Here is a 25,563-nt window from a genome sequence, read left to right on the forward strand (position 1 = left end):
GATCTGAGTTTTGCCAAAGACCTCCATATTCATACCTAGTTCAAACGAGACATGGTGGGAAAAAAAATCTTGTAGAGGGATGAATGCTTGGGCTAGGATTTGAAGGCAGAATATCAACAGACTGAGGCCATATCCACTACAAAATAGTGCTGCTGCATGATAAAAAGTTGATATATTGAGTCATTTTGATATTGAGACATGATTATTTACGGAAGTTTTTCCAAAAATTGAAAATTGAATAATTGAGCAAAAGCAGAAATCCTAATTTTTCTGTCTGAAAAATAGGGATGATTTGGCTCAAAACCGGGAAAGAAAGAGTAGTTCCCATAGGAGTGTGTAGTCAAATCATCAAGAAAAATATCAATATCCTACTGAAAAAAAAGAGCTTAGAATGGTTAAAATCTAGCTTCTTTCATTCAAATTTAGAATGGTTGGGAGGTCTGCGAAAGGGAATGAAGCAAAAATGGATCACAAAGATTGCTATCCTCAGTTTCCCAAATGAGTGAGGTGCTTTACAACATCTCTGCCCTCAACAAACAGCCCCCCTGCCATAGCCCCATACTGACCTTCCGTTCATGGGGCTCCCTGATCACGGCCCGCGCCCCTCGTATCGAAGTTTTGCCCTGTTTACCCCTCCTGATGGTCTTCTTGAGTCCCACCTGCTTACATCTCTCCTTGAAGGGTAGCTCTTTTTGCAATCCCTTGGGGACCACCAGCCGATTGAAGCGCCTTGTCTTCCTCTCAATCGTCTAGATGAAGCAAACAAACATTTAAAACAGAACACTGAATACGCCATATATTTCTCGAGTCTAAATTTCGCGAATCAGGAATTCCCGACGATTTCACAAGTGGTAAATTTCGCATTCGTGGAGTCCTGTACTGGAAGGAGAAATGTACACGCGTACGTCACGTCCACATCGGGATCAGAGTCAATATTTTCGTGTGTTTTTAATTTCCAGAATAGCACCTAACTCGCAAAATTCGCAAAAATAACAACCTCGCGAAATATTTGGCGTATACAGTAATTCTCCCTATCACACATAACTGTAAAAACTAAAACAGTGGTGGCACTATTCAATTTCTGTAACAATATATCGACAACGCTGTGGGGATGCACAGCACGAGCTCCATTTGATCATACACGCAAAACATGGAGTACTTTCTTTATCTCCAAACTACCATAGTTTTGTAGATTTTCTTGGCAATTGTTACATGTTGGGAAAAGAAATATGAAGCTATAACCTCTGAGAAGGCATTTCTCTTGTGAAGTGACAATATTTTAGTCATGGTAAAGAGGGGAAAACTAGATGTAATATAATGCTCTGCCCATGCTTGTTGCACAGCAACTCCACATATTAACCAGAAATGCAGAAGTTGACACCAAAAGTGTGACCACACTTGAGCTCAGTATGTTGAATGTAGGTGTGTAAGATCACCTCATTCATTTTGCAAATATCATATGACCAGCGTACAGACAAGATCAGTAGCTAAAACATGTTAACATTTATACACAATAGGGAGATTTAAGCACACAGGACCAATCAGGGTCACTGATACCATCTGTAATGACTATGCTAATAAGGGAAAATATTCATTATCACATTGGTGCCTAAACAATAAAACTATCTTTCTTCTTTTATCTGAATCGTGGGATGGATCAGTTGATTTGCCTTGGTAGCTTTCATAAAATTACCTGAATTCTCCAATATAATCATTGAGTATAATTGTTGAATCTATTTTCCTATGCTCAGAGGGTGCAGCACAAACATGATACTGGTTTGCTTTATTTCACTTTTCCTCTACTTCAATTGTGATTGGTTAGAGCCTTCAGACTAGTTTTGATTCAAGACTCTTGTAAATTAAACTGAGTTACATGACTGAAATGTTTCCATTATCCATTCTCCAAAAACCAAAATAACAATATCTCCAGCGACGCTTTGTGGCAGAGGCACAAAAAATGAAAGTCTTGAAGTTTACAAGATGTAAAACTTTATTAAAAAGTGTAAACCAAATCATCTCACATGAAGGCATACTTTTAACAACACTCCCTATTCTGTCTCACCTTGTATTCCGAGTCCTTCTGGCGGGGCACCGGGAGGTTGGCGTCGTGCCTGAGCTGCCCCACAGTCCGCATGCCGGCCCACTGGCCCTTCTCTTCCAGTGGCAGGAGCAGTGTGGTGACTGGATTGTAGAACTTTGGCACTGCCACTTGGTACCACGTGCGGACAAAGATGATATCTGCAAGGTGGGGTGGGAGAAGTTCGACACCAGAAAACAAACATGGAAATTACACAATACTTTAGCCCTGGGGGAAAAAAAAGAGAGTAATAATGATAATTAACCATAGAGGACAAGCAGATTTTGTGATAACACATGTTACCACAGACACCTGCTTGAGTATACCCAGGATTAGTCTTCAATGGGTTAAAGGTGCATAGTTCCGGTAGTGTAGAGGGCGCTGTTGATGATACTGCCGATCACCGTTAGCATTGATACGAAGATTACCGAAGTTGAGCTGTCATCAAGAGTAAAGTGCGTAGCTGTTGCTAAGTAACATTGCCTTCGTTGTCTTCTCTGCGCATCGCGCAGTCTGTAGTAATGCCAGGGTGTGTGTATATATGCTTGTTATTATGACATCACAAAAGAAGTTTGCTAAAGCTGTCATCTCCCTCAGCCGAATAATGAGCCGAACTGTGATCCGACCACTGACTACAGTGAATCAGACTTCTTCGGACTCGGGGAAGTGGGCCAAAGCGTAAGCGCTAAAGAGGAGTCGATAGCGTAGGTCTCTATAGGAAACTTGCGCCGTGCGCCTGCGTACGCATTTGACTAAAACACGGGGACCAAGCACCTTTAAAGACGGTTGTCTGTACGCAGGGTACCCTTTTCAGTACTACCACTGTAAAGCCCCCAAATAAGGGACCTACAATTCTATGCAAAGTATAGAAGCAGATTTACACATTATAAATGTTGTACATTTTCATGGGATTTGCTGTCATCAGCAAAACTTAATTCCTAAGAGTCTCACCACTTCTGAGAATCTTGTCTTCAAATGTGGCCCTGAAGGCACCTGGTGGTGATTTGAGGGGCTTCTTGATCTGACCGCGGATTCCGCTGACTGTCCGAATGGATGCACCTTCAAACTTCACCACCTCGAGAGCCGAGTTGAACATTCCCTATAAAGAGTAACCATGTAACTCAGGTAAATAAACCTCTGTCAGACAAATCTATTGAAAACAGATGTAAAGGGCCCTAGGCTATCGTAAGCAATGATTGTAGCAAGCTTGCCTTCAAATCGTTGGAACACTGCAAAGTACATTAGATACAAAACTAACAAAAACTATGATAATACTTCACATTCAAATGCTCAAAGAATAAGACATAACAGAAGTGAATGACAACTTTAATTCAAACAACACATAACTTTAATTTAACTGTTTACAAGTGACATTCACAAATAATAGTACAGACTTACAACCACGCTTACAACCACACATTATATATCAATTATCAAGAGAAGGTAGCTGAATTTTGTGACAGATAATTGTCTAAGCTTTACCCTTTGCATGTAAACCACTTTGGAAAACTTGCAAACTACAATAACTCTAAAAACCATGATAGATTGTAACCAATGAAATGTTTCTAAAGTGACTGCAATCATGGTAACATATCCTTTTTATTACGTATCCCTTTTTTACATATCCCTTTTCTTCAATAATCTAGAAAAAGTTGTGAATTTGACCCAAATTTGCTACCAAGTATCATCCCTCTAAATCTTTTGCAGTTCCAGAACTCACCTGAATGAAAGCAGTGTTCTTGTGTATCTTCAGCGGTGTGCCAGTCAGCTTGAGTTTCTTGACGATACTGATGGACTTGTCCAGGTCCAAAATCACTCCAGTTGCCGCTATCCTGAATCCAGGCTACAGAGGAGATCAATTAAACATTTCACTTTGAATGGTCTCACTGAGTGTTGCTGTAAAAGCTGCTATTTTTGCAAGGGTTTAATTTTCGTGAATTTAACAACATGTGAAATTATAGTCATGTACAGCCAAAGCAGCAGAGTGAACCATAGCATCAGTGTGATATTGCGAAAACATCTCGCAAAAAATTTCTATGACCTCGTCATTCCAGAAAATATCTGTATGCAAAATAAACAACTTCTACAGTACTTTCTTTCCACTATATCACTTGTAAAGAATGTAATTCAAAGGTTGACAGTATCATTGATTTCAGTTATATGCTGATTTGTCATCAAACCTCATCAAAGTCATTTATAATCCATTGAAGACAAGTCCCCAGTATACTCAGATAGGTGTCTATGGAAAATGTGTGTTATGGTAAAATCAGTTTGTCTTCAATGGGTTTAAGTCAGAGAAGCTGTTTGGTGTCAAAATATGTTTTGAAAGTAGTGAGAATATGATTACTGTCCCCCTTTTTGTATACATAACACCTAACTGATCTTTTGGAACACAACTTCAACAAGAGACCCGCGGGTCTAGCGCTCACCTGAGTATCGCAAGTTCACCTTTCACGCAGTCACTAATCTAAATTAAAATTTGACCAGGCATTCTCAAGTAGAAGATGAAAATGTACAATAAGGGCCCAATTTTTTTAAGATTCCTTAATTTGGGGGGATTGGGGCCCCCTGGGGCCCTCTGGGTGGGGCATGGTGCCCATTTTGATAAATTGAGATCCTGACCCCCTAGGGATGCTACCTGCCAAGTTTGACAAAAATCCATCATGAGGTTTTCAGGAAGAAGATGAAAATGTACAATTCAGGCCCCCATTTGGACCCTTCCAACCACCCCCCCCCCCCCCCTACCCAAGAGGGGCACCCCTGGATCTCCTATGAACAAACTTGAAACTACAGTCACTAATGTACTCACTCATAATATTATCTCAGCTCTATAACTTCTGATTCTAGAGAAGATTTATAAAGATTCCTTCATTTGGGGGGTTTGGGACCCCTGGGGGCCCCCTGGGTTGGGCATGGTGCCCATTTTAACAAATTGAGATCCTAACCCCCTAGGGATGCTACCTGCCAAGTTTGGTGAAAATGGGTCATGGGGTTTTCAAGAAGAAGATAAAAATGTACAATTTAGGCCCCATTAGGACCCCTCCTCACCCCCTCCCCTGGGTCCCAAGGGGGGGCACCCCTGATTCTGCCATGAACAAACTTGAAACTACAGTCATCAATGTACTAACTCATAGTATTAACTTAGCTCTATCACTTCTGGTTCTAGAGAAGAAGATTTTTGCGGATTCCTTAAGTTTGGGGGTTTGGGCCCCCTGGGGGCCCCCTAGGTGGGGCATGGTGCCCATTTTAACAAATTGAGTTTCTAACCCCCTAGGGATGCTACCTGCCAAGTTTGACAAAAATCCATCATGAGGTTTTCAGGAAGAAGATGAAAATGTACAATTCAGGCCCCCATTTGGACCCTTCCAACCACCCCCCCCCCCCCCCTACCCAAGAGGGGCACCCCTGGATCTCCTATGAACAAACTTGAAACTACAGTCACTAATGTACTCACTCATAATATTATCTCAGCTCTATAACTTCTGATTCTAGAGAAGATTTATAAAGATTCCTTCATTTGGGGGGTTTGGGCCCCCTGGGGGCCCCCTAGGTGGGGCATGGTGCCCATTTTAACAAATTGAGTTCCTAACCCCCTAGGGATGCTACCTGCCAAGTTTGGTGAAAATGGGTCATGGGGTTCTCAAGAAGAAGATGAAAATGTACAATTTAGGCCCCATTAGAACCCTTCCCCACCCCCCTCCCCTGGGTCCCAAGGGGGGCACCCCTGATTCTGCCATGAACAAACTTGAAACTACAGTCATCAATGTACTAACTCATAGTATTAACTTAGCTCTATCACTTCTGGTTCTAGAGAAGAAGATTTTTACAGATTCTTAATTTTGGGGGGTTTGGGCCCCCCTGGGGGCCCCCTGGGTGGGGCATGGTGCCCATTTTAACAAATTGAGTTCCTAACCCCCTAGGGATGCTACCTGCCAAGTTTGGTGAAAATGGGTCATGGGGTTTTCAAGAAGAAGATAAAAATGTACAATTTAGGCCCCATTAGGACCCCTCCTCACCCCCTCCCCTGGGTCCCAAGGGGGGGCACCCCTGATTCTGCCATGAACAAACTTGAAACTACAGTCATCAATGTACTAACTCATAGTATTAACTTAGCTCTATCACTTCTGGTTCTAGAGAAGAAGATTTTTGCGGATTCCTTAAGTTTGGGGGGTTTGGGCCCCCTGGGGGCCCCCTAGGTGGGGCATGGTGCCCATTTTAACAAATTGAGTTTCTAACCCCCTAGGGATGCTACCTGCCAAGTTTGACAAAAATCCATCATGAGGTTTTCAGGAAGAAGATGAAAATGTACAATTCAGGCCCCCATTTGGACCCTTCCAACCACCCCCCCCCCCCCCCCCCCTACCCAAGAGGGGCACCCCTGGATCTCCTATGAACAAACTTGAAACTACAGTCACTAATGTACTCACTCATAATATTATCTCAGCTCTATAACTTCTGATTCTAGAGAAGATTTATAAAGATTCCTTCATTTGGGGGGTTTGGGACCCCTGGGGGCCCCCTGGGTTGGGCATGGTGCCCATTTTAACAAATTGAGATCCTAACCCCCTAGGGATGCTACCTGCCAAGTTTGGTGAAAATGGGTCATGGGGTTTTCAAGAAGAAGATAAAAATGTACAATTTAGGCCCCATTAGGACCCCTCCTCACCCCCTCCCCTGGGTCCCAAGGGGGGCACCCCTGATTCTGCCATGAACAAACTTGAAACTACAGTCATCAATGTACTAACTCATAGTATTAACTTAGCTCTATCACTTCTGGTTCTAGAGAAGAAGATTTTTGCGGATTCCTTAATTTTGGGGGGTTTGGGCCCCCTGGGGGCCCCCTAGGTGGGGCATGGTGCCCATTTTAACAAATTGAGTTCCTTACCCCCTAGGGATGCTACCTGCCAAGTTTGGTGAAAATGGGTCATGGGGTTCTCAAGAAGAAGATGAAAATGTACAATTTAGGCCCCATTAGAACCCTTCCCCACCCCCCTCCCCTGGGTCCCAAGGGGGGCACCCCTGATTCTGCCATGAACAAACTTGAAACTACAGTCATCAATGTACTAACTCATAGTATTAACTTAGCTCTATCACTTCTGGTTCTAGAGAAGAAGATTTTTACAGATTCCTTAATTTTGGGGGGTTTGGGCCCCCCTGGGGGCCCCCTGGGTGGGGCATGGTGCCCATTTTAACAAATTGAGTTCCTAACCCCCTAGGGGTGCTACCTGCCAAGTTTGAAAAAAATCGGTCTTGGGGTTTTCAAGAAGAAGATGAAAATGTAAAAAGTTTACGCACGACGCACGACGGACGACGGACGACGGACGACGGACGACGGACGACGGACGACGCACGACGCACGACGCACGACGGACGCCGGACGAAGGGCGATCGCAATAGCTCACTTGAGCCTTTGGCTCAGGTGAGCTAAAAATATACAGTTAAACTCACCTAAGTCGACGTCGCATATGTCGAATAATCGCGCAAGTCGATGATTTTAAAAAGTCCAGATTTTTCCCCATTGACTTACGTGTATAATTCACTCACAAGTCGAATTTTGTAAGTCGAATACTCGCCTAAGTCGATGAAATTCCAAGAACACTTTTACGGAAAAACCATTGAATTCACTGTGCCTAAGTCGAATAAGATTTTATTGTGTAATAAATCACTGTCAAAATCACGAGACACCAGTTTTTGTTTACAAATATCACGCCACTCACGCGTATCTCGCGAAAAAGGCAGACTTGCGGAAAACAACCAAGAGATAGGCCGGTCGCACTGCAGCAAAGTAGCGCAAGCTAGCTAGAGCTCGCATGCACAGCCTAAATGCGGACTTGCGATAATTGCGCCTTTGGAAATAAGCAACCACGAGGTTGCGATATCGTCCGTCGAGTAAGCTAAGTAGACACGAGAGAGGTTTTTTTTTTTGAGAGGTTCTTTAATAAGAACACGTGTACATGAGTGGCATATGATGCAAAATTATTTACATTGAAATGATTGTGTTGTCAATATTCTGTGGTAAAATGCTTTAATTCAAATTTTATATCAAAATCAAAGCACTATCTCGATCCAAAAGTAATCATACATATGTGTTATTAGATGACTGACGCTTCGATCATGCACGCAATTAATGCCAATCACATCACCAGCAGCACTCATGTCACACATACATGTATGTGTGCACAAAGGCACCTACACAAAGGCACCACGGCACCTCTGCAAGTCGATAGTCATACACACAAGTACACGTGCACCGCACATGAAGGACGCGCAATAGACACAGTATCTGCGTGGAGTTTATTACGAAAACGGTCTTAATACGAGAAACCACAAATTTGACAAACTATTTTTCCTCTGTTGATAATAGAAATCAAATACCATTTTAACAAATACCTCGAAAAAATGATTTTCCCTGACTTTCCAAAGAAATAGATGGATTCCCTGACTTTCCCTGACTTTTTGCTTCTGGAAAAAGTATTTTTGAATTCCCTGATTTTCCAGAAATTCCCTGACACGTACGAGCCCTGGGTATGGATGAAGCTGCTGAGTTTTCAAAGCGGAAAGTAGGGGGAAAGTTACGGGCACGGGTAAATCAGAATTACACCTCTACACGCATTTCAAGCCACGGTATGGTAAACTGGAATCAATCACTGCTCAAATATCGTTCACATTCACTTCCCCATGGTTTAACAAGGGTGTAAAGTAATCGGACCTGTGCCAATACTAAAGCACTGCCCATGCAAAGTTAGCCGCGGCCCTGCCGGGCGACCCGTGCTGCGGCACACCGCTCCAGCTCTCGGCTCCAGAGTAGACAACATACATGTACATTATACATATGTACAATGAGGAGGCATTGCTGCCTTCTGATTTGTTTAAAATGTACCGTAAGGCAAAATTTAACAAAATTCAGTATTCTTACCATCCTCCCAGAAACAGACTGTACAGCCAACACACCCGTCCCTTGTGGTGTGATTGGACCTGGAAAATGATCATAAAACCAATCACAACTCAGCTTTATTAAATTATTAAACAACAACAATGAAATTCTGAAAATTATCTCAGCAAATGTTGCCAACCTATATGTGTATTAAAACAAAGAGGGGAAAAAATGTCTCAGAGCAATGACCTCCATAAAGGTTTTATATCATACAATTTAAATGACAAAATAAGAACATTTAATGAATCCTATCACAAAAATGGCAAAACAACCTCAACCTTCCCTTGTCCCACATACAATATCATTGTCACATCATTTCTATTAACATGTTTGAACTCTAAAAAGTGCACAGTAAACTCAAGATACATTTTAACACTTAGCTGAACCCACAAATTAAAAAATAAAAATAAAAACACACACTTATTTTTGTCACTTTGCTTCCACGACATCAGAGAATTTAGTAAAAATTCATGTCATGGCCATGTCATCAAGATGGCTATCTCACATATAGCACATCACACCATATGCCTTTTATAGACACATTTGCTACCACTCCAGCTATGATTGGTCCTCCGTGCTGTTTTAATCAAGCATGGATAGATCTGCAGATGTGAATTTACTTTGACTAATTCTAATGTCTTTTTGGGCATCAGTGCATATTTCAGATAAGATGTGCACACTGCCCTCATCCTACACATACAATGCCCCTTTACCCACCCCCTCCTGCTCTACTTACCCCAAATGATGGCCTGGCAGTGCATGTGCTCAGGAGTGTACTTCAGGAGCCGGTTCCGCCCGTTGTGGTCCTGGATGGAGTAGAGAGGGATCGTCTGGAAGCGGCGCCACCCCACCGAGAAGATGAGGGGGTCCCTTGTCTTCAGGATTCTGGAATACCACCGGTGCTTCTTCACTCGCATCTGAAAGGAACAGATACAGAAACATGCAGATGAGCAGACAAACAGACAAACAGACAGACAGACAGACAAAAAGAAACACTGATTGAAAGAAGTTGTTAACATAAGAAGCAGAGTCATAAGAGAGCAGCGACTAAGGAAATAGAGAGACATAATAAGAATGTTATAATTATATACTGTATACGCCGAATATTTCGCGAGGTTTTTATTTTCGCGAATTTCGCGAGTCAGGTGCCATTCGCGAAATTAAAGACACGCGAAAATATTGACTCTGATCCCGATGTGAATGTGACGTATGCGTGTCCACTTCTCCGTTTAGTACGGGACTCCACGATCGCGAATTTCACCACTCGCGAAATTGTTGGGAAGTCCATATTCGCGAAAATTTAAACTCGCGAAATATATGGCGTATACAGTAGATGATGAAATTCACAATTCTCAAGAATTATTCCACAAGAAAAACATTTCATCTAAAAAAGGCTCAAAAGTGGTTATTCATATTTTGTGGTATAAATAGTACGTAGCTTGATGTAATACACCTGTGAGGTCCATGTCTCGAAGACTCTTGGGAATACACTAACACAAGTTCTCCTACTTCCTCAAAGTACCATTGACATCCTCCACAGTACAGATACCAGAGATGATGACAGTGTCAAGTGGGGGACTATCATCTCACCTGTACGTAGCCCACTGCCTCCTCGCTGTTCAGCAGACCGCCGAGGATGATGGGATACGTCGGGTCAAAGTTCGTCACAAATTCACAGGGCATGCTGGAAATCTATGCAAAGGGAAATACATGCAAGAGTACACTTTGGTCAAATAATCATTCATAGCAAGCATCTGTACATCTCTGAAAATCCTCTCTTAAATTGCACATAAAGGTAAGCTGAACTAATATCAAATATTTGTCAATCTTAACATTTTATATTCCAGCTAAATGAACTGTGCAAGATGGAAAAATCAAAGGCTTCACACAGGTTTCAAATTTCTTTTATGTCAAGGTAAGAATGGGACACTCTTTCATCTTCTGCTAGATGTTGCTTGACCCCCCAAACTCCAAGACTAATAACTTGATCTTAGAGGAATTGAGAAGCAAGCAATCTCATAAATCTGACAGTACAATGTAGATGGGTTTCATCTTGAAATACATGTATATCTTCAATTAGTGACATACTCAAAGCGCATGATACATGACACCCATAGCGATGTACAAATTGGAACTATGACATTGTTGGAGTGTTCACATAGCCTCATTCTCTTCCCTCTTGAACCATTTGCCCAGTTTTACTTAAATATTTCTGACCCATTTCATTCCTTTAAATGACTCCTGTTAAAGATGATCATTCTCATTCAGTGCACTTTCCCTTACCATTAATCAATCTTCTTATCATTAATTTCACTTTTCTTCTCTTTTTTGTATAAACTTACCTCCACCCTAACATACATGCCCGCCCTGAAGCCCTCGTACTGTGTGCGAATTTCGTCGTCCATGTCAGCAAATTCACTCCGGTTTAACTGGTGAAGTCAGAGAAAAATCTGATTAGTTGGGTGGGGGGAACTTTCCCTTTAAGTCACAAAAATTTGGTAAGTAGAAGGACGTGAAGACAGTAAAGAGAAAGAGAGACAGACAGATAAGATACAAAGTGTTCAATTCACTTCATATTGATTATCATTCATGGGAGTGAGAGCAAAGAACTTGACATCTTAGAGAAAATATCAAAGCTTCAGGCTCCCTCAATTGAAAGTAAGGGAAAATTATTAGATGTTCATTCAGAGGCTGTTATTGCAGTCAAGCAAATTATCTATCGATAACAGTCTCCTTCACCTGTGTAATGTAGTAGATCACCGCTATGGTCTAGCACCCCCTGTTGCTGAAATGTAAGTGAACAACAACAATGGCAGAATAAACAACAAGAAGTGAAACGTCAAATTCGCTGTAGTACATATATATCTCACTTCATTTGGTCGTCCAAATATGTAGTCTATAGATCTGTTAGCTGCTAACAAGGACTACACAAACTCTACATCCTGTACACCTTCAGATACAATGAAATTTTCATACATTCAATCATACCTATATCTTTAAAGTACTAATGTTAACATTTTGATGTGAAAATTGATGATTTTGTTGTAATGATTTCATTCTTGTGTACAAGTGGAGAACTAAAACAAACAAATTTGAAAGCTGTGATGTGTGATCAATAACACACACTCAAATCTAGGTTTACAAGAGGAGATTCCTTCAAGATCAAGCTTTTATTGATAGGATTTCCTGGCAGCATACATTTCATAATCTGTAAGCAAACAGAACAGCTTCAAGAGACCACCCTCTCTCTCAACTCACATATATCCCTGATGGAGAATAAAGCTTTAGGTCATATACAGATTGTTTTTGTTTTCTGTTTTTGTTTTTCCTTCCTTGGCTTATTTATAAGAACCCAGATATATGGACAAAACAAAATCATGGAACATAATCTTACAAAGTTTCTATTGTCTAATGAATAACTATCAAAACCATTCTGCAGGCACCAGCACACGGTCAAAATAAAGATTCCTCACCTGTGCCTGTTGATTCATCTCCTCCTTTAGTTCGTCAAAGTACGTCTCGCCGCCTTTGTTGTCGTAGTCGGCGTCAAACAGCTCCTTCAGTTTGCGCTTCTTCTCGGCTCGTTTCTCTGCCAAGGTCATGTCTCGCTTGGCCTTCTTCTTCTCCTCCACCACTTCATTGTCGTCGTCGTTCCCCTCGTCGCTGCTCTCGTCGACATCGGAATCATCGACTGTTGATGCAGGATTCCCCTTGTGGACTTCACCGGTCTCCAGGTCCTCAAAGTCACCGTACAGCTCATCTGTGACAGTGGAGCAAAACTGAATGGTTAATTTCTGTACTTTGCCATTTATAAACCATGCTGGCAGTTTGATCTGGATTATTTGGCATACCAAGAAAAACACAAAATGACAGTGCTGAATACACATTGTTTCTTGAAAAGTTTACATTCAAAATTGTTAATCATATGGGCACTGCTCAACTTTACAAATTCAGAATTTTGAGATGAGAAAATCAAACACTCCCAAGAATCTTAACAAATGTGATTTGCAAGATGTACATCATTGTACTGGGCAATCACATTGTAAGCCTCTTGACATGGTTCCCTAAACAAGACTGAAGTGCTTTCAAAGAGGAACTTTCATTCATTTGCAAAAAAAAAAAAATAGTACACTAATCTCTTGAGATGAAGATGTTTCTACATTTGCTAAGTGAACATACATATATCCAAATGTGACAATGCTTGTCATTTATTGAACTTAAATACAATATTAATTAGTCACACATACACAAAATAGCTGGCTTTGAGACTTTGTAGCTACTTCAAGATTTTTTTTTTTTTTTTTTATCAAGGACAAAAAAGTTCAGATCTTTTTTTAGACCCAAGTGCAACTTCCTAAGTTGAAAAGCAGTTTCAAAACAGCATCTAAGCAAGGAAATTCTACACATTAAATCTTTGAAAGATAGATTCATTTTGCAGGCAAAATTATCATGAGCTTTCATGAAATACTGCCCTCTACAGGTGACATCCTTACCATCTTGATCAAGGAGAGTCTTTGCGTCTTCTCCCTCCTCCCATTTTCCAGTCACAAAACAGTCTGCGATGAGATTCTTTATCTGAACAAAGATTGGGCAACAAACAAAGATAAGGGAGAAAGCATACTATTTTATTGGTTTCAAACTATTCCAGCAGCATCGAATATATAGCTTTACTTCACCAGAAAGTAGTTCAAGTTTACTGTAAAACATGATATATTCGCGGCATGAAAATTTCGCGAAATGGAGCCGTCGGCCTTTCTCGCAGCATGAAATTTTCGCGAATTGCCACTTTCGCGCGCATTTTAATTTCGCAAATGTTGGCGCTCGCAAAATTCGCGAAATTAAAATGCACGCGAACATTCCTCGTTTTACAGTATTCATTATGAAGTGTCCAAACTTTATGAACAGAATAAATGTCCATACATAAGATTAGGTATTAAATACCTGCTATCAACAATAACATCAACTACAACTCCCCTAAAAAGTCATTAAAATCCCCTAAAATTTGATGTGAATATTACAACTGCAAGTTTTGCGACTCAATTCTTATATCAAAAGGAAATGTACGTAGATTCCAACACAAGTTACAAGGATCTTTTTGAGGTAACGTTTTGATTGCCTAATCTAAATTACATGTCAATGTGATGGATAATACCAATTGTAGAAACAAAATTTTTTAGGATTTTAGAACCTTATTATCACTTGCATAATTTTACTGGCATTGATCGACTAGTATTTTTTTTCTTTTTAAACTACTCTCTCCTTCTACGACTTACTTCCTGCGAAGTCCAGTCCCGTACTACCTCTATGGGGAAGGCTGAACTGTCCAGGTCATTCATCCCTTTCCGTAGCTTCTTCTTCCGCGAGTCTGCGGTCGTCTTGGCAACAGAGAAGAGTCCTCCGAGTTCCTCTCCTTCTTCATCATCAGAAGATGCCGCCTCAGCCACTACAGAGAAAAATTCTTTGTAATTTACGTGTAGAAAGATATATTTTTTACTTTCATTTCTTGCACTTTTCTCACAGAAGGCTTTCCTTGATATTCCTAGGACATACTTTCAAACCACAGGATAACAATTCTGCTATGATAGTATACATCAATAGTTTTATCATCTGACAGATAGCAACACTGAGATGTCATATTATTATAATGTCACATGATGGGGGATCTTTCAAATGTGGAGTTATGACTGTCTTGCAACAAGGTACCTTGATTCAAAGTCCACTGTCAAGGGTCAGAGTGTTTGCCTCTAACCCAAAGGGATAACATCACGACAAAAGCCCGACTAGTCCTACCATCTAAAACTACACATGCTACCGACCTATTGTACATTGTAGTTAGCTCATCTCTTCCTTCTCATGCCCTCCCACCACCCCTTTCTTTCTGCCTATACATTTTGTAGCTGAGAAGCACTCACCATTCCCATACACCAGTCTACGGAGGTTGGGCGTCTGTGACTGCTGTCTCAGGAAGGCCTGCGCAGCCTTCTGGGCGAGATTTTCTTTCCACTTGAGGTGACCTATACCCAAGGGAAAGATAACACTTGTAAAACCACTAGCAAAATACTTCCCACTAAATTAGACACACCATATGTCACCATACTCCAGAAGACAATACAAGTAAGATCAAAGAAGGCAATTTTTAAATCTATACATCTGTCTCTGCAACAGAATACAAAGAGTAGCGATAGACATGAAATCTTTGACCACATTCACAATGACAACACATTATAATCAAAGAGAACCAGACAATTTTAGAACCTAGTAGAATATAGTGTCTGGAGTGTAGTCTTCTTGTAAGTCATACAGTATACCCTTTGACCCCTAAAATATCTGTTCTGTACCTTATTACCAAACTGTCCTAAAATCATCATCTACGCATCATAAGTGCTGAATTCTGCTGTTAAATCTGCATTTTAGACGTACAAGACTTAGTGAAATTTTCAGCTTTCACCATGACTTTCAACACATTCCGAAGTTTTTGGCCCAATTTTGCTTTGCAGGATACTCTCTCATGCTATATAAACATAAACTTACTCCATAATTACATCCCTGCTAGATCTCTACGCTCATCCAACTCCGGTTCTCTGATAATTCCAAGATTCACTACAATATGGGGCACACGAGCACTCTGCAGAGTGGATTTGGCGCTATATAAATCATATCAATTATTATTATTATTATAAAAGCATAAATTTGATGAAATGAGAGGTAGATATGGGGTAAGAATATTGTATGCAGTCTTTCCGTCCATGCCCATGCCAATGCCAGCTTTGTGGCCTGAGAACTATTTTCTCCGCCACCTCACTACGGGTTGCAATCACACACTGGTATCAGCTATCTAAAATGCAATGCACACTTTTCTCAAAAAAAGATTTCATTCTTAGAGAAACAATTTTTTTTTTTTTCATAAGGATAAAAACTGGGTAAAGGATCAATAACATTTAGATGTTAAAACAAGCTTTTATCACTATTTTTCCTGTCAAAATCATACAAAGATACATACAATATATTTACCTTCCTCATCTTCCTCTTTGGTGTCAGACTCATCATCATCATCTCCTTCTTTATCATCTCCCTCATCATCTCCCTCATCATCCTCATCATCCTCATCATCCTCCTCATCCTCCTCATCTTCTGTGTCCTCCTCCTCATCGCTGTCTTCTTCTCTTTCTTCAAACTCATCTTTGCTCTGGTCTCTTTTCTCCACCTCCTCATCATCGTCGTCGCTGGACTCGTCAGAAAAGTCATTCTCCAAGAACCGAGTGCTGTCACCTTCCTTTCCCTTTCCCTGCACAGACTTTCCTTTCTTAGTTCTTTGGTCTCCCATCTCTTCAGATAAACGGTTGGAGTCTCTCGGTAATGCGAGGTTATCATTTCCTTTTGGGATGGTCTTTGAGATTACAGTTTTAGTCCTCTTGTCCTCAGCACTGCTCATTTTCACCTGATTGCCTCTCCTGTTGCTTAAATGTTCCTCCCCCTCTTCTTCCTCCTCCTCTTCTTCCTCCTCCTCCTCTTCATCATCGTCGTCATCATCATCATCATAATCATCACTGTCTTCATCATCATCACCATCACTGCCAGCTTTTGTCCTGTTGCTATGCTGAAGTGATGACTTTGTTGCTAAAGCATTTTTAGTTCTCACTTTCTTTGTAGAAATCACATCTTCTCTTTCCAGTTCATCATCACTGTCTGCAAAGGCAAGATCTTCCACATCCTGCATAACAAAATGAATAAAATTATTAACCCTCTCTGTACCAGGGATTTTGGACAGTGTGTACAATGCTATGGGGTTTTTCTGTGACAATCAGCACTCAAAGCACGCAAAGAGTTAACCTTTCAGTCACTACAGGCTGTACCTCCATTCTAACATTGACAAATTACAAAATATGGTTCAGAACAGTGATAACATTGTAAACTAGAATGTGTGGAATTTGAACAACATATTGTATATCACAAAACAGAAATACTGGTTAAATGAATTAGTGCAAACTAAGACAATGCATTGTTAAAGGGCATGTCTGCACATATTTGGCTTAAAAGTACAACTCATTGATGCAAAATGCATTTCACTATGCTACAGTTGGTTGTACCTTACAGGTCCTGTTTACCTTTGGGAGCAGTGATTTTAAAAATGTTCAAGATATGACATTTGATGCATATGTGTAGGTCTGTTGTATCACAAAACATCCTACCGTATAAAATTTTCACAATAAATCCAAATATATTTAAGGAGATATAAGTATTTTTCTCATTAAACCATAACTGTAGATGGTTTAGTCAGGAAACATTTTTATTATAACTATTGTTCACTTTTTGTGTATTTAACAATACTTAACATCGATTATACGGATTCAAATTTTTACAGTGGTTGTTTCTATCCCGAACTCACATTTTAGAACTACATATATCTTAAAACACTAATGCTGGCTTTTTGTTACATCTGCAAATTGTAAATTATGCCTTTAAACCGAGATCAAGCGCATAAATATGAACATATCAGCTTTTTAGGAAACATTAGAATTTTGAAGGAATTTTGAGTCAGAAGAGTGATACTCTTGTTCCCTCCATATCTACTGCTGATATTGTACACACATTTTTCACATACACGTACAATGTAACATCATTGTGACATTAATACTACCATACCATTTTTGCCTTTTTAGTCCTCTGTTCCATTCCAGTACTGTGTAGGGAGATCTTCTGATGCTGATATGCACACACAAATAAACATGACAAAGACACAATGTATCAAAAATACAAACAAAATCACTACATCAGTTGGAAGGTTTATTTCATTCTAAATGAAACTTGACCATTGACACTGCATTCAATCCATTTAAATCAAAAACTGAAATACAGTGAAATGACAACTCCTTCACTTCATAAGATTTCCCTTTTATCACAGTGTTATATTTGCAGACAAGAGAAATCAAGCAGCAGTAAATAATATCCATTTTTTGACAGCTACACTAGAAGAGCCAAATATCTTTTTCCATGTCATTTTGCATTGTCACTGCGCATATGAAAGTGAGCTCTGATTTAAAGACAGGATAAGCTGTTTACACAATTACATGTTGTATGTATATGTACATTCCAGAAATCAAGTCATGAGTGTATCTTATACCTCTTGCTAGATCCCTCTTAAAACACCATAAATTGCAAAATACACACTCTGGGCATTTCATACTATTATGAATACCAGTACAGTACACTAACACTAGAAATAGGAAACTTTGGGGCATTCTGTAAAACAAGGAATTACATCTCATCATGAGATTGATTTCAATGACAAATTGATGGCTTACCTTAAATTTACTTTCTTCTTCTTTCTCCTCATTCTCTTCATCATCGTCTTCAAAGCTGTCACCATCATCCTCCTCCTCCTCCTCCTCCTCTTCCTCCTCTTCATCTCCATCTTCCTCATCATCATCCTCTCCCTCTTCCTCTCCTCCTCCAAGAACAGCTTTCCTCCTCACCCTCCCGTCCTCCGCGGTGATGCGCTCCTCCTCCGGTAGGGCAAAGTTGGTATCCATGGCGACCTCTTCGGAGGACACCGGCTTGGAGTCAGCAAAGAGGGCCAGCTTGCTGGCAGCCATCTTGGTGTCCAGAGTCTTCTGGGTGCCGATCAGACTGGAGACCAACTCGTTGGTGGATTGATCCTCATCCTGTCATTAGTTGAAAAGAAAAATAATAAAAAGAAATAATAAAACTGTGGTACGAACAACTTAAAATGTAGTACTATCTACAGACTAGCAAATAAGCATGGCATTGCAGCAGCACAAATGTGGCGAGACCCACAATTTACAAGCTTCAATATTCAAGGGGTACCCTGTCTCCATCCTCTAATTTTTGATCACCAAAATAGAAATTTCTGCAATTCCCATCAAAAATATAATGTACCCCTTTTTTTTATAGATAGCTTGCGTTGATATTTCTTTACTTTCATGTGTATTCTGGGTATATGTTATTGATTATGTTGAGATGGAGAAAAATATAATAACTTGAACTTGAACTTGAACTTGAACCTCCATGTGTGCATCATACATGAGTGATATCTATGCCAATGAAATGGGTTACTGAAAGTAGCAATAAGTAAACAATAAATAAGAGAAGACATAGAATACAAATCATCCTACAGTTCTACTTGTTTGTGTATAAGAAGGTACATAAGTCAACGATTGATAAAACGCAATGAAATATGCTGGTACAGCAAGATTATTTTTACTTTTACATTGCAGTGAGAAAAAAATGCTAACTACCGTGTATGCAACAATCATCTTGCATTCCTTCAAGTGAGTCATTAGCTTCTAGTTACAAATGATGAATACAATATTCCAGCAAGTAGATGTACAAGTCATGGAGAACATCATACCTCAACGTTCTGACTATGTGGCTTGTGGCTGCCCAACTCCACGTAGACAACATCTTTGTCATAGACGATCCCGCCGACTCCAGACATGGGTGCATAGATGAGTCGCTCCTTCTCATTCAAGGAGCGTTTCTTCTCTTTGTTCGGCAGGGGGCAAGGGTCAGGCAGAAAGGAAACATCCTTCAATCCGAAGTCACCACATCCTAAAAAAAAAAAAAAAAAATTAAAAAGCAGACATAGTAGAAGTAACATCACAATGAAATGACTTGTAAACATGAAGGAGGCAATTTTAATGATGAAAAGAGAAATTTAGATAATTTTTGTATATGAATTCTCATAAGACATGGATTTTGTTAAAATCTTTACTTGACAGTAATCAAAACTTTGTTCTGAAAACCTTTTATATAGTATGCCTACATTGAGCGTGATCTGGGTATATGTGTGTGTGTGAGTGTGTTGCGTGTGTGTTTGAAATTATGTCTATACTGCATATGCATACACGTATAAACACACCTCCTGTGTAGTTGGGATGCTGGTGCATGCGTGATTTCTCTGTTCATCTCAAAACAAATTCATATTCCTCAATATCAAATTTCAGAACAACGATGAAAATAAAGTTTGCGTTAGGTTCTTGTATTTTCTACTGGAGTACCAGTGAATACATTTTACAAGGTTTTCTCTCTTTTTTTTTTGCACGTTGAAAAAGTGAAAATAAAGTTTCAATTGAATTGAATTGAACTGAACTGAATTGAACTGAATTGAATTGAATCTGAAAACATCAGAAAGATAGAAAGAGACAGACAAAATTATTGCACAAATTATTTTCAAAAATTGGCATTCAATTATCTTTTCCAATCATCCATTGGAAACAGCACCAAATCAAGTGGTTAAACTTGTAATTGGCATTATTGACTGCAAACAAGAATCCAGTATCCCTAGTCCTACCTGGAATGTGAACGGAGCTATTCTGCCTGAGTGGGATTCCTCGCATGTAACCATAGAGGGCGACATTGCGGTCACATTTGGGATTCTGTCTGATGAGTTCGGGACTGGTCAGGTCTTCCATTCTGCATGACAAAGAAAGGGCACAGCATGAAAGGAAGAAATTGTATCAGTTACTTTCATATTTTATAAACTTATAACATGACACCACTTTGATTTGTTTTTCTCTCAGCTATTTTTCTCCCACTTTTGCTTTCTCCCTCACCCAATTACTTCTGGTTGTGTTTCAGTATTTCTCGTTTGTTTATTCCACATTACTTTGGGATGTGTCTTCAATGAATTAACACTGAAGTTCTAGGTGCCTAAAACACAGTCTCATGACATCAAATTATTTTCAGAGCGACTAAACATGATATTTAGTGTGGATAAACAAATCTTGTCTGTCCTTTCCATTGAGGTTTGCACGACATCATGACAACTGTACTGCAATGTCTTTCAAACATATATTCTGATCCAACATTTGTCAGAAAGTACAGAGGGTTGAGTCAACCCAAATATACAAATAAATAGCAATCAAACAACCGATCAAAAATGGCAGCTCACCTGTCAGCGATAATGTAGGGATGTGTGTTCCTCCAGACGAGGGGTCTGAACTTCATCACAGAGATGAAGCGACCCAGGTTGTGGACTTCTCTCCTCTGGTAGTCACCGTGGACCATTCCCGACAAGTAGAACAGCTTGGCTCCCTAGAGAATGAAAATGATGATTATCTCTCTTGAGTAAGTTTGTGGGATTTCCTTTTGCTGGCTTCCCATATGAAATACGACTCTTGTAGTTTGAGAGATGTCTTTTTTGCTTTATTACATACTTTAAGGTGCTGAGAGGGACAGTAAGGTGGCTATCATGCAGCCTATGATTATGTAATGTGAATAATCATTTCAGTGTCATTAAACACTGCATGAACAGATGTACAGTCATTTTGAGCAACTTGCAAAATTTTTGAGGAATTCAGGACACTAGGTCAATCAGTGATACAAACTTAGAAGAATCTTTGCTGTGAGAATTATGGTTTTTCATTGTGTTTTTCAAATCTATGCAACTTTTCTAGATTTGTGTTACCCTGGACATGTGATAAGCAAAGTTGTTGAGAAATGCCAAGCTTTGGTTTGATGTGAATTGTATGACAAATCCCTGATTTTTTTTTCTTTCTAATGATGAGAAGCTACAATACAGCAGAGGTATGACTTGTGCATACAAAACAATGACAGAAATGTGGAATTTGCTCACAAATCCAGTAAGGAACACTGTTTGTTAGTCAATTACCACATAAAATCAAGCTGCGTGATTTATCGATCAGTTTGGGCGAATTTGTGTATTTGAGCAGAATATGCAAACTAGGCATGCCGTCGACTGAGTTGGGTGTGCAAACGTAACACATAAAGGGTTAATGTCATTCAGTCCTATTTGACATTGTTTTTATTTTGCTCAAAGAACAGGTTATAGATATGACCCCACCCACCTGGTAGACCTCAGTCCAGAACCGGTGTTTGAGTCTCTTCTTTGTCTTCTTCAGCGCCTTGTTGTCCTTCATCATGTCCAGGTGGGTCAAGACACCCATGATGCGGGGGAAGCCGTGCACCTGGGCAACGTTCAAGAACTCAAAGGTCTCCATCTCAAACCCAAAGCTGGCGTCAACCAGCAGCAGGGCCTAAAATGAAATGGGCGAGGTGGGAGAAAACAAAAAATGGGAGAATAGAGGGTTGAATGGCAGCATACCTGTCTAGGATGAAAAGTCCACCACAAGTGACATTCATTGCTAAATCAGGACACAAATTCCCATAACAGGATCATAATTCTAGCACTACATCAGTAGAGGGCAAGGCACAAAACAATCAGATATGAAACTTTGAAGGTGTCACTATGAGATCTGCACTTATTGTAACCTTCCCCAGTCTCTCAAATATGAAAAAGGCTACACACTTGCTTCTACTCTTGCCTACAATTTATGCCTCTTACATGAGGAAAATCATTGTAGGGACTGGGAAAAGAGTATTCATTGTACGCAAACTTCTGACAACATTCGTCTCCTGGGCCAGAGGGAAAAAAATATATATTTTAGTAAAACTTCATTTTTTTTTGCCACAAGCAATGTCATCAGGGTTGAAATATGCTTCAGTCCACTCAAATCTGAGCTCTAAAACATGCAATGAACACTAGCCACTTTTCAAATACAAAAATGCAACAAGTCATACTCTATTCAATCTACCAGCATTGTGCATCTATGCAAATCAATAAGACACCCAGAGCAGTACTGCAGGGAATACTCAGTAATTTTCCTGCTTTCATATCGCAATTTGCTATGCATCTTTTATATGACTGCCATACAAAATTTCTTGTGTGTAGCAGGTTTGTTCCAAAGGACTGTACAGAACTTCCCATTGATCAAAACTGCTTAACAAATTTTGAGAAATAAAATGATTCCCTGTACTTGTAACTCACCAGATCAGCAACTTTGGCGATATCGATCATGCTGTTGATGTCATTATTGCACTCAATAAGAGTAAGGCGCCTCTTTTTGCCTGTGATGGGAAAAAAAGGGAACAAATATCCAAGAGATGTGAATCACAGTGTAAGATTAAACTTTTAACAATCACAACAATCTTCATAGTGCCTAAGCCAAGGACGGAGATGAGGACAGCATTCTGATAACATCAGCACATAGAAAAGAAATTAATTTGTTCCAGTGGCATGTACAGTAGGTGATCCTTTCCTACATGCCAATCAATGAAATAAAAGATATAATACATTGCAGTAGTCAAAAAAGTAAGAGTAGTAGTAGCAGTAGTACTAGTAGTACTAGTAGTAGTAGTAGTAGTAGTAGTAGTAGTAGTAGTAGTAGTAGTAGTAGTAGTAGTAGTGGTGGTGGTAGTAGTAGTAGTAGTAGTAGTAGTGGTAGCAGTAGTAGTAGTAGTAGTAGTAGTAGCAGTAGTAGTAGTAGTAGCAGTAGAAGTAGTAGTTACTGTAGTAATAGTAGTAGCAGCAGCAGCAGCAGTAGTAGTAGTAGTAGTTGTAGTAGTAGTAGTAGTAGTAGTAGTAGTAGTAGTAGTAGCAGCAGTAGCAGTAGTAGTAGTAGTAGCAGTAGAAGTAGTAGTTACTGTAGTAATAGTAGCAGCAGCAGCAGCAGCAGCAGCAGTAGTAGTAGTAGTAGTAGTAACAACACAAATAATAAACAGAATTATACCTAACCTGTTGAGGACGCGTCCCGAGCATACTCGGGCAGGGGTCTATGGGAAATGCGTGCTGTGGCAAAATCAGCCCGTCCTCAACAGGTTAATAATGATGCAATAGCATATGAGAGATGGTTTCTTACCAGAAACAATGGTGACTGGGCCATTGATGGTGCCCAAGTTCTGGTGGGTGAAGTTCTTGACCAGACACCTTATGAGGGTGGTCTTTCCGACCTTTGGAGGACCAACGACAGCCACAACGATGGGCGGTGGCTCCAGAGGGGTGCGGTCTACCACTGGAATGTGGTGCTTCTTCTCCTTGATGTCCAGAGTTCTGTGATGGGCACAGATCAAGTACAAAGTACATCTTCACTCTTACAGTAAATGCTCACACTGACTTTTAACCATGCAGGTCACAAGCATTCTCCAATATAGAGAAAGAAATTTGCTTTGGAAATAGGCTTGCGAGAGCAAATCTATAGTGGCAAGCATTTTGAAGCTGTGAGGATGAAATGTTTTGATCTGTTTGCCTAAATCAGGCTCACCTGTCATCAGATACCTCTCAATATCCTGACAATGATAATTTGCTGGTTCCTTTTTTAGTAGTTTAATCCTGGATATCCATGTGCATTAATGGCTCTGATTCTTTATTTATCATAATTCTAAATGGCAAAATATGAGACATGATCTAAGTACAGTAAACCTTGCTTAAGTTGACCTTGCATAAGTTGAATAATCACGTAAGTCAAGATTTTTTTCTAGTCCTCTTCTCTATATATTCTATCGATTTTTATCCCTCATAAGTCAAATTTTCTCTAGGTCGAAGCTATTTCTTCAGTCCAAATAGATTTGATTTAGGCAAGGTTGACTGTATGATTACCTAGTTTCTGCAGCATTCTACAGATCCAACCCGTCTACTTCTTCAACTTTCATACGGAATGCTGAGCCCAATGGACACCATTCCCTTACCAGTGTCGGTGCACATCTATGAGGCATCAATTATATGCCCTGCTAACTCTGTGTGAATCTTACTCTAAGCTGCACAACCATATCATCAGCACTCGGTAATTCATCCCAACTACTAGTACACCTCGTGTAAAGCGAGCCAGTCAACTTAGGTGTCGCAATGTGCCTCAGTCCAACAGGAAGGCCATGGTGACCCAAAAGGGATTAGGGAGATTACATAAACTCTATTCATTACCTCTGCCAAGGTAGGAGGTTATATTTTCATCAGTGTTGGTTTGTTTGTTTGTTGGTCTGTTTGTTTGTTTGTTTGTCTGTGTGCAAAATAACTCAAAAAGCTGTGGACAGATTTGGATGAAACTTGCAGGGAAAGTTGACAATGTCACAAAGAACAGATGATTAAATTTTGGTAGTGATCAGGGAATTTTTATGGATGTTTAAAGGCCTACATGTATAGACCCTCAGAACATATTCATTGCAAGAATAATAGATTACAGAATAAACTGGTGTTCTTGCATTTCTTGACATACCTCCGCACTTTTCTGGCCATCTTGTTGACCGACTGAATGGCAAACGCCCGGGGGTTACGCTGCTTGGCTGTCAAGTTTTCATCCTGGGGTTTGGTCCTCGCCTTCTTCTTCTCGAACTTGCGACCCGCCTGGCGTTCCCTGTGTGTCCGGTGGGGAGCCGTGCCTTCGTCCGCCATGTCTCAAGCTTCAAGCTCCTACACTGTTCAAAAGAAAATCTGCTGCTCCCCCTCTGCAAATGAAGAGCATTAATTAGCGTGTTCCTCAGCCACTGTCCATCAAGAATGAGACACTATTACATAATGTAGCATTACAATCACACAAAAAATATATATTGTAAATACATAAACACGATGCATCTATTATATTGGGTATACACACTCCATCACATTTTCTCACTGTGCATACAAGCAAAATGCACAGCTGCAGAGAAATGGGAAAGAGTGGTCAATGGGATCCTAGGTAAAGGAGGTTTTCTTGTGACTTTAATCACACTGTAGAACACACTAATGCATTAAAATTGAAAC

General features: G+C 40.1%; 1 protein-coding gene across 1 annotated transcript in view; it reads right to left on the bottom strand.

The window, feature by feature from the left end:
- LOC139733990 (ribosome biogenesis protein BMS1 homolog) overlaps positions 1-25,228 on the bottom strand; it is a 29,341-nt gene extending 4,113 nt beyond the window's left edge. Inside the window, exons 1-23 of the mRNA XM_071644797.1 lie at positions 25,040-25,228; positions 23,690-23,880; positions 22,819-22,898; positions 21,839-22,027; positions 20,923-21,065; positions 20,323-20,444; positions 19,381-19,580; positions 18,314-18,673; positions 17,655-17,714; positions 16,651-16,722; positions 16,023-16,335; positions 14,924-15,025; positions 14,285-14,454; positions 13,505-13,586; positions 12,485-12,771; positions 11,354-11,440; positions 10,602-10,703; positions 9,748-9,928; positions 8,994-9,052; positions 3,798-3,920; positions 3,029-3,176; positions 2,063-2,238; positions 567-749 (exon numbers count right to left, since the gene is read on the bottom strand). Coding sequence (XP_071500898.1) covers positions 567-749; positions 2,063-2,238; positions 3,029-3,176; positions 3,798-3,920; positions 8,994-9,052; positions 9,748-9,928; positions 10,602-10,703; positions 11,354-11,440; positions 12,485-12,771; positions 13,505-13,586; positions 14,285-14,454; positions 14,924-15,025; positions 16,023-16,335; positions 16,651-16,722; positions 17,655-17,714; positions 18,314-18,673; positions 19,381-19,580; positions 20,323-20,444; positions 20,923-21,065; positions 21,839-22,027; positions 22,819-22,898; positions 23,690-23,880; positions 25,040-25,215 — 3,606 coding nt within the window. The 5' untranslated portion in view covers positions 25,216-25,228. The remainder of the gene's footprint in view (positions 1-566; positions 750-2,062; positions 2,239-3,028; positions 3,177-3,797; positions 3,921-8,993; positions 9,053-9,747; positions 9,929-10,601; positions 10,704-11,353; positions 11,441-12,484; positions 12,772-13,504; positions 13,587-14,284; positions 14,455-14,923; positions 15,026-16,022; positions 16,336-16,650; positions 16,723-17,654; positions 17,715-18,313; positions 18,674-19,380; positions 19,581-20,322; positions 20,445-20,922; positions 21,066-21,838; positions 22,028-22,818; positions 22,899-23,689; positions 23,881-25,039) is intronic.
- Between the last annotated feature and the right edge of the window lie 335 nt (positions 25,229-25,563).

This window comes from Diadema antillarum, unplaced genomic scaffold (assembly GCF_040938485.1).
Source record: "Diadema antillarum isolate AM-2024a unplaced genomic scaffold, OU_Dant_1.0 seq00000507_RagTag, whole genome shotgun sequence".
Lineage (NCBI taxonomy): Eukaryota > Metazoa > Echinodermata > Echinoidea > Diadematoida > Diadematidae > Diadema > Diadema antillarum.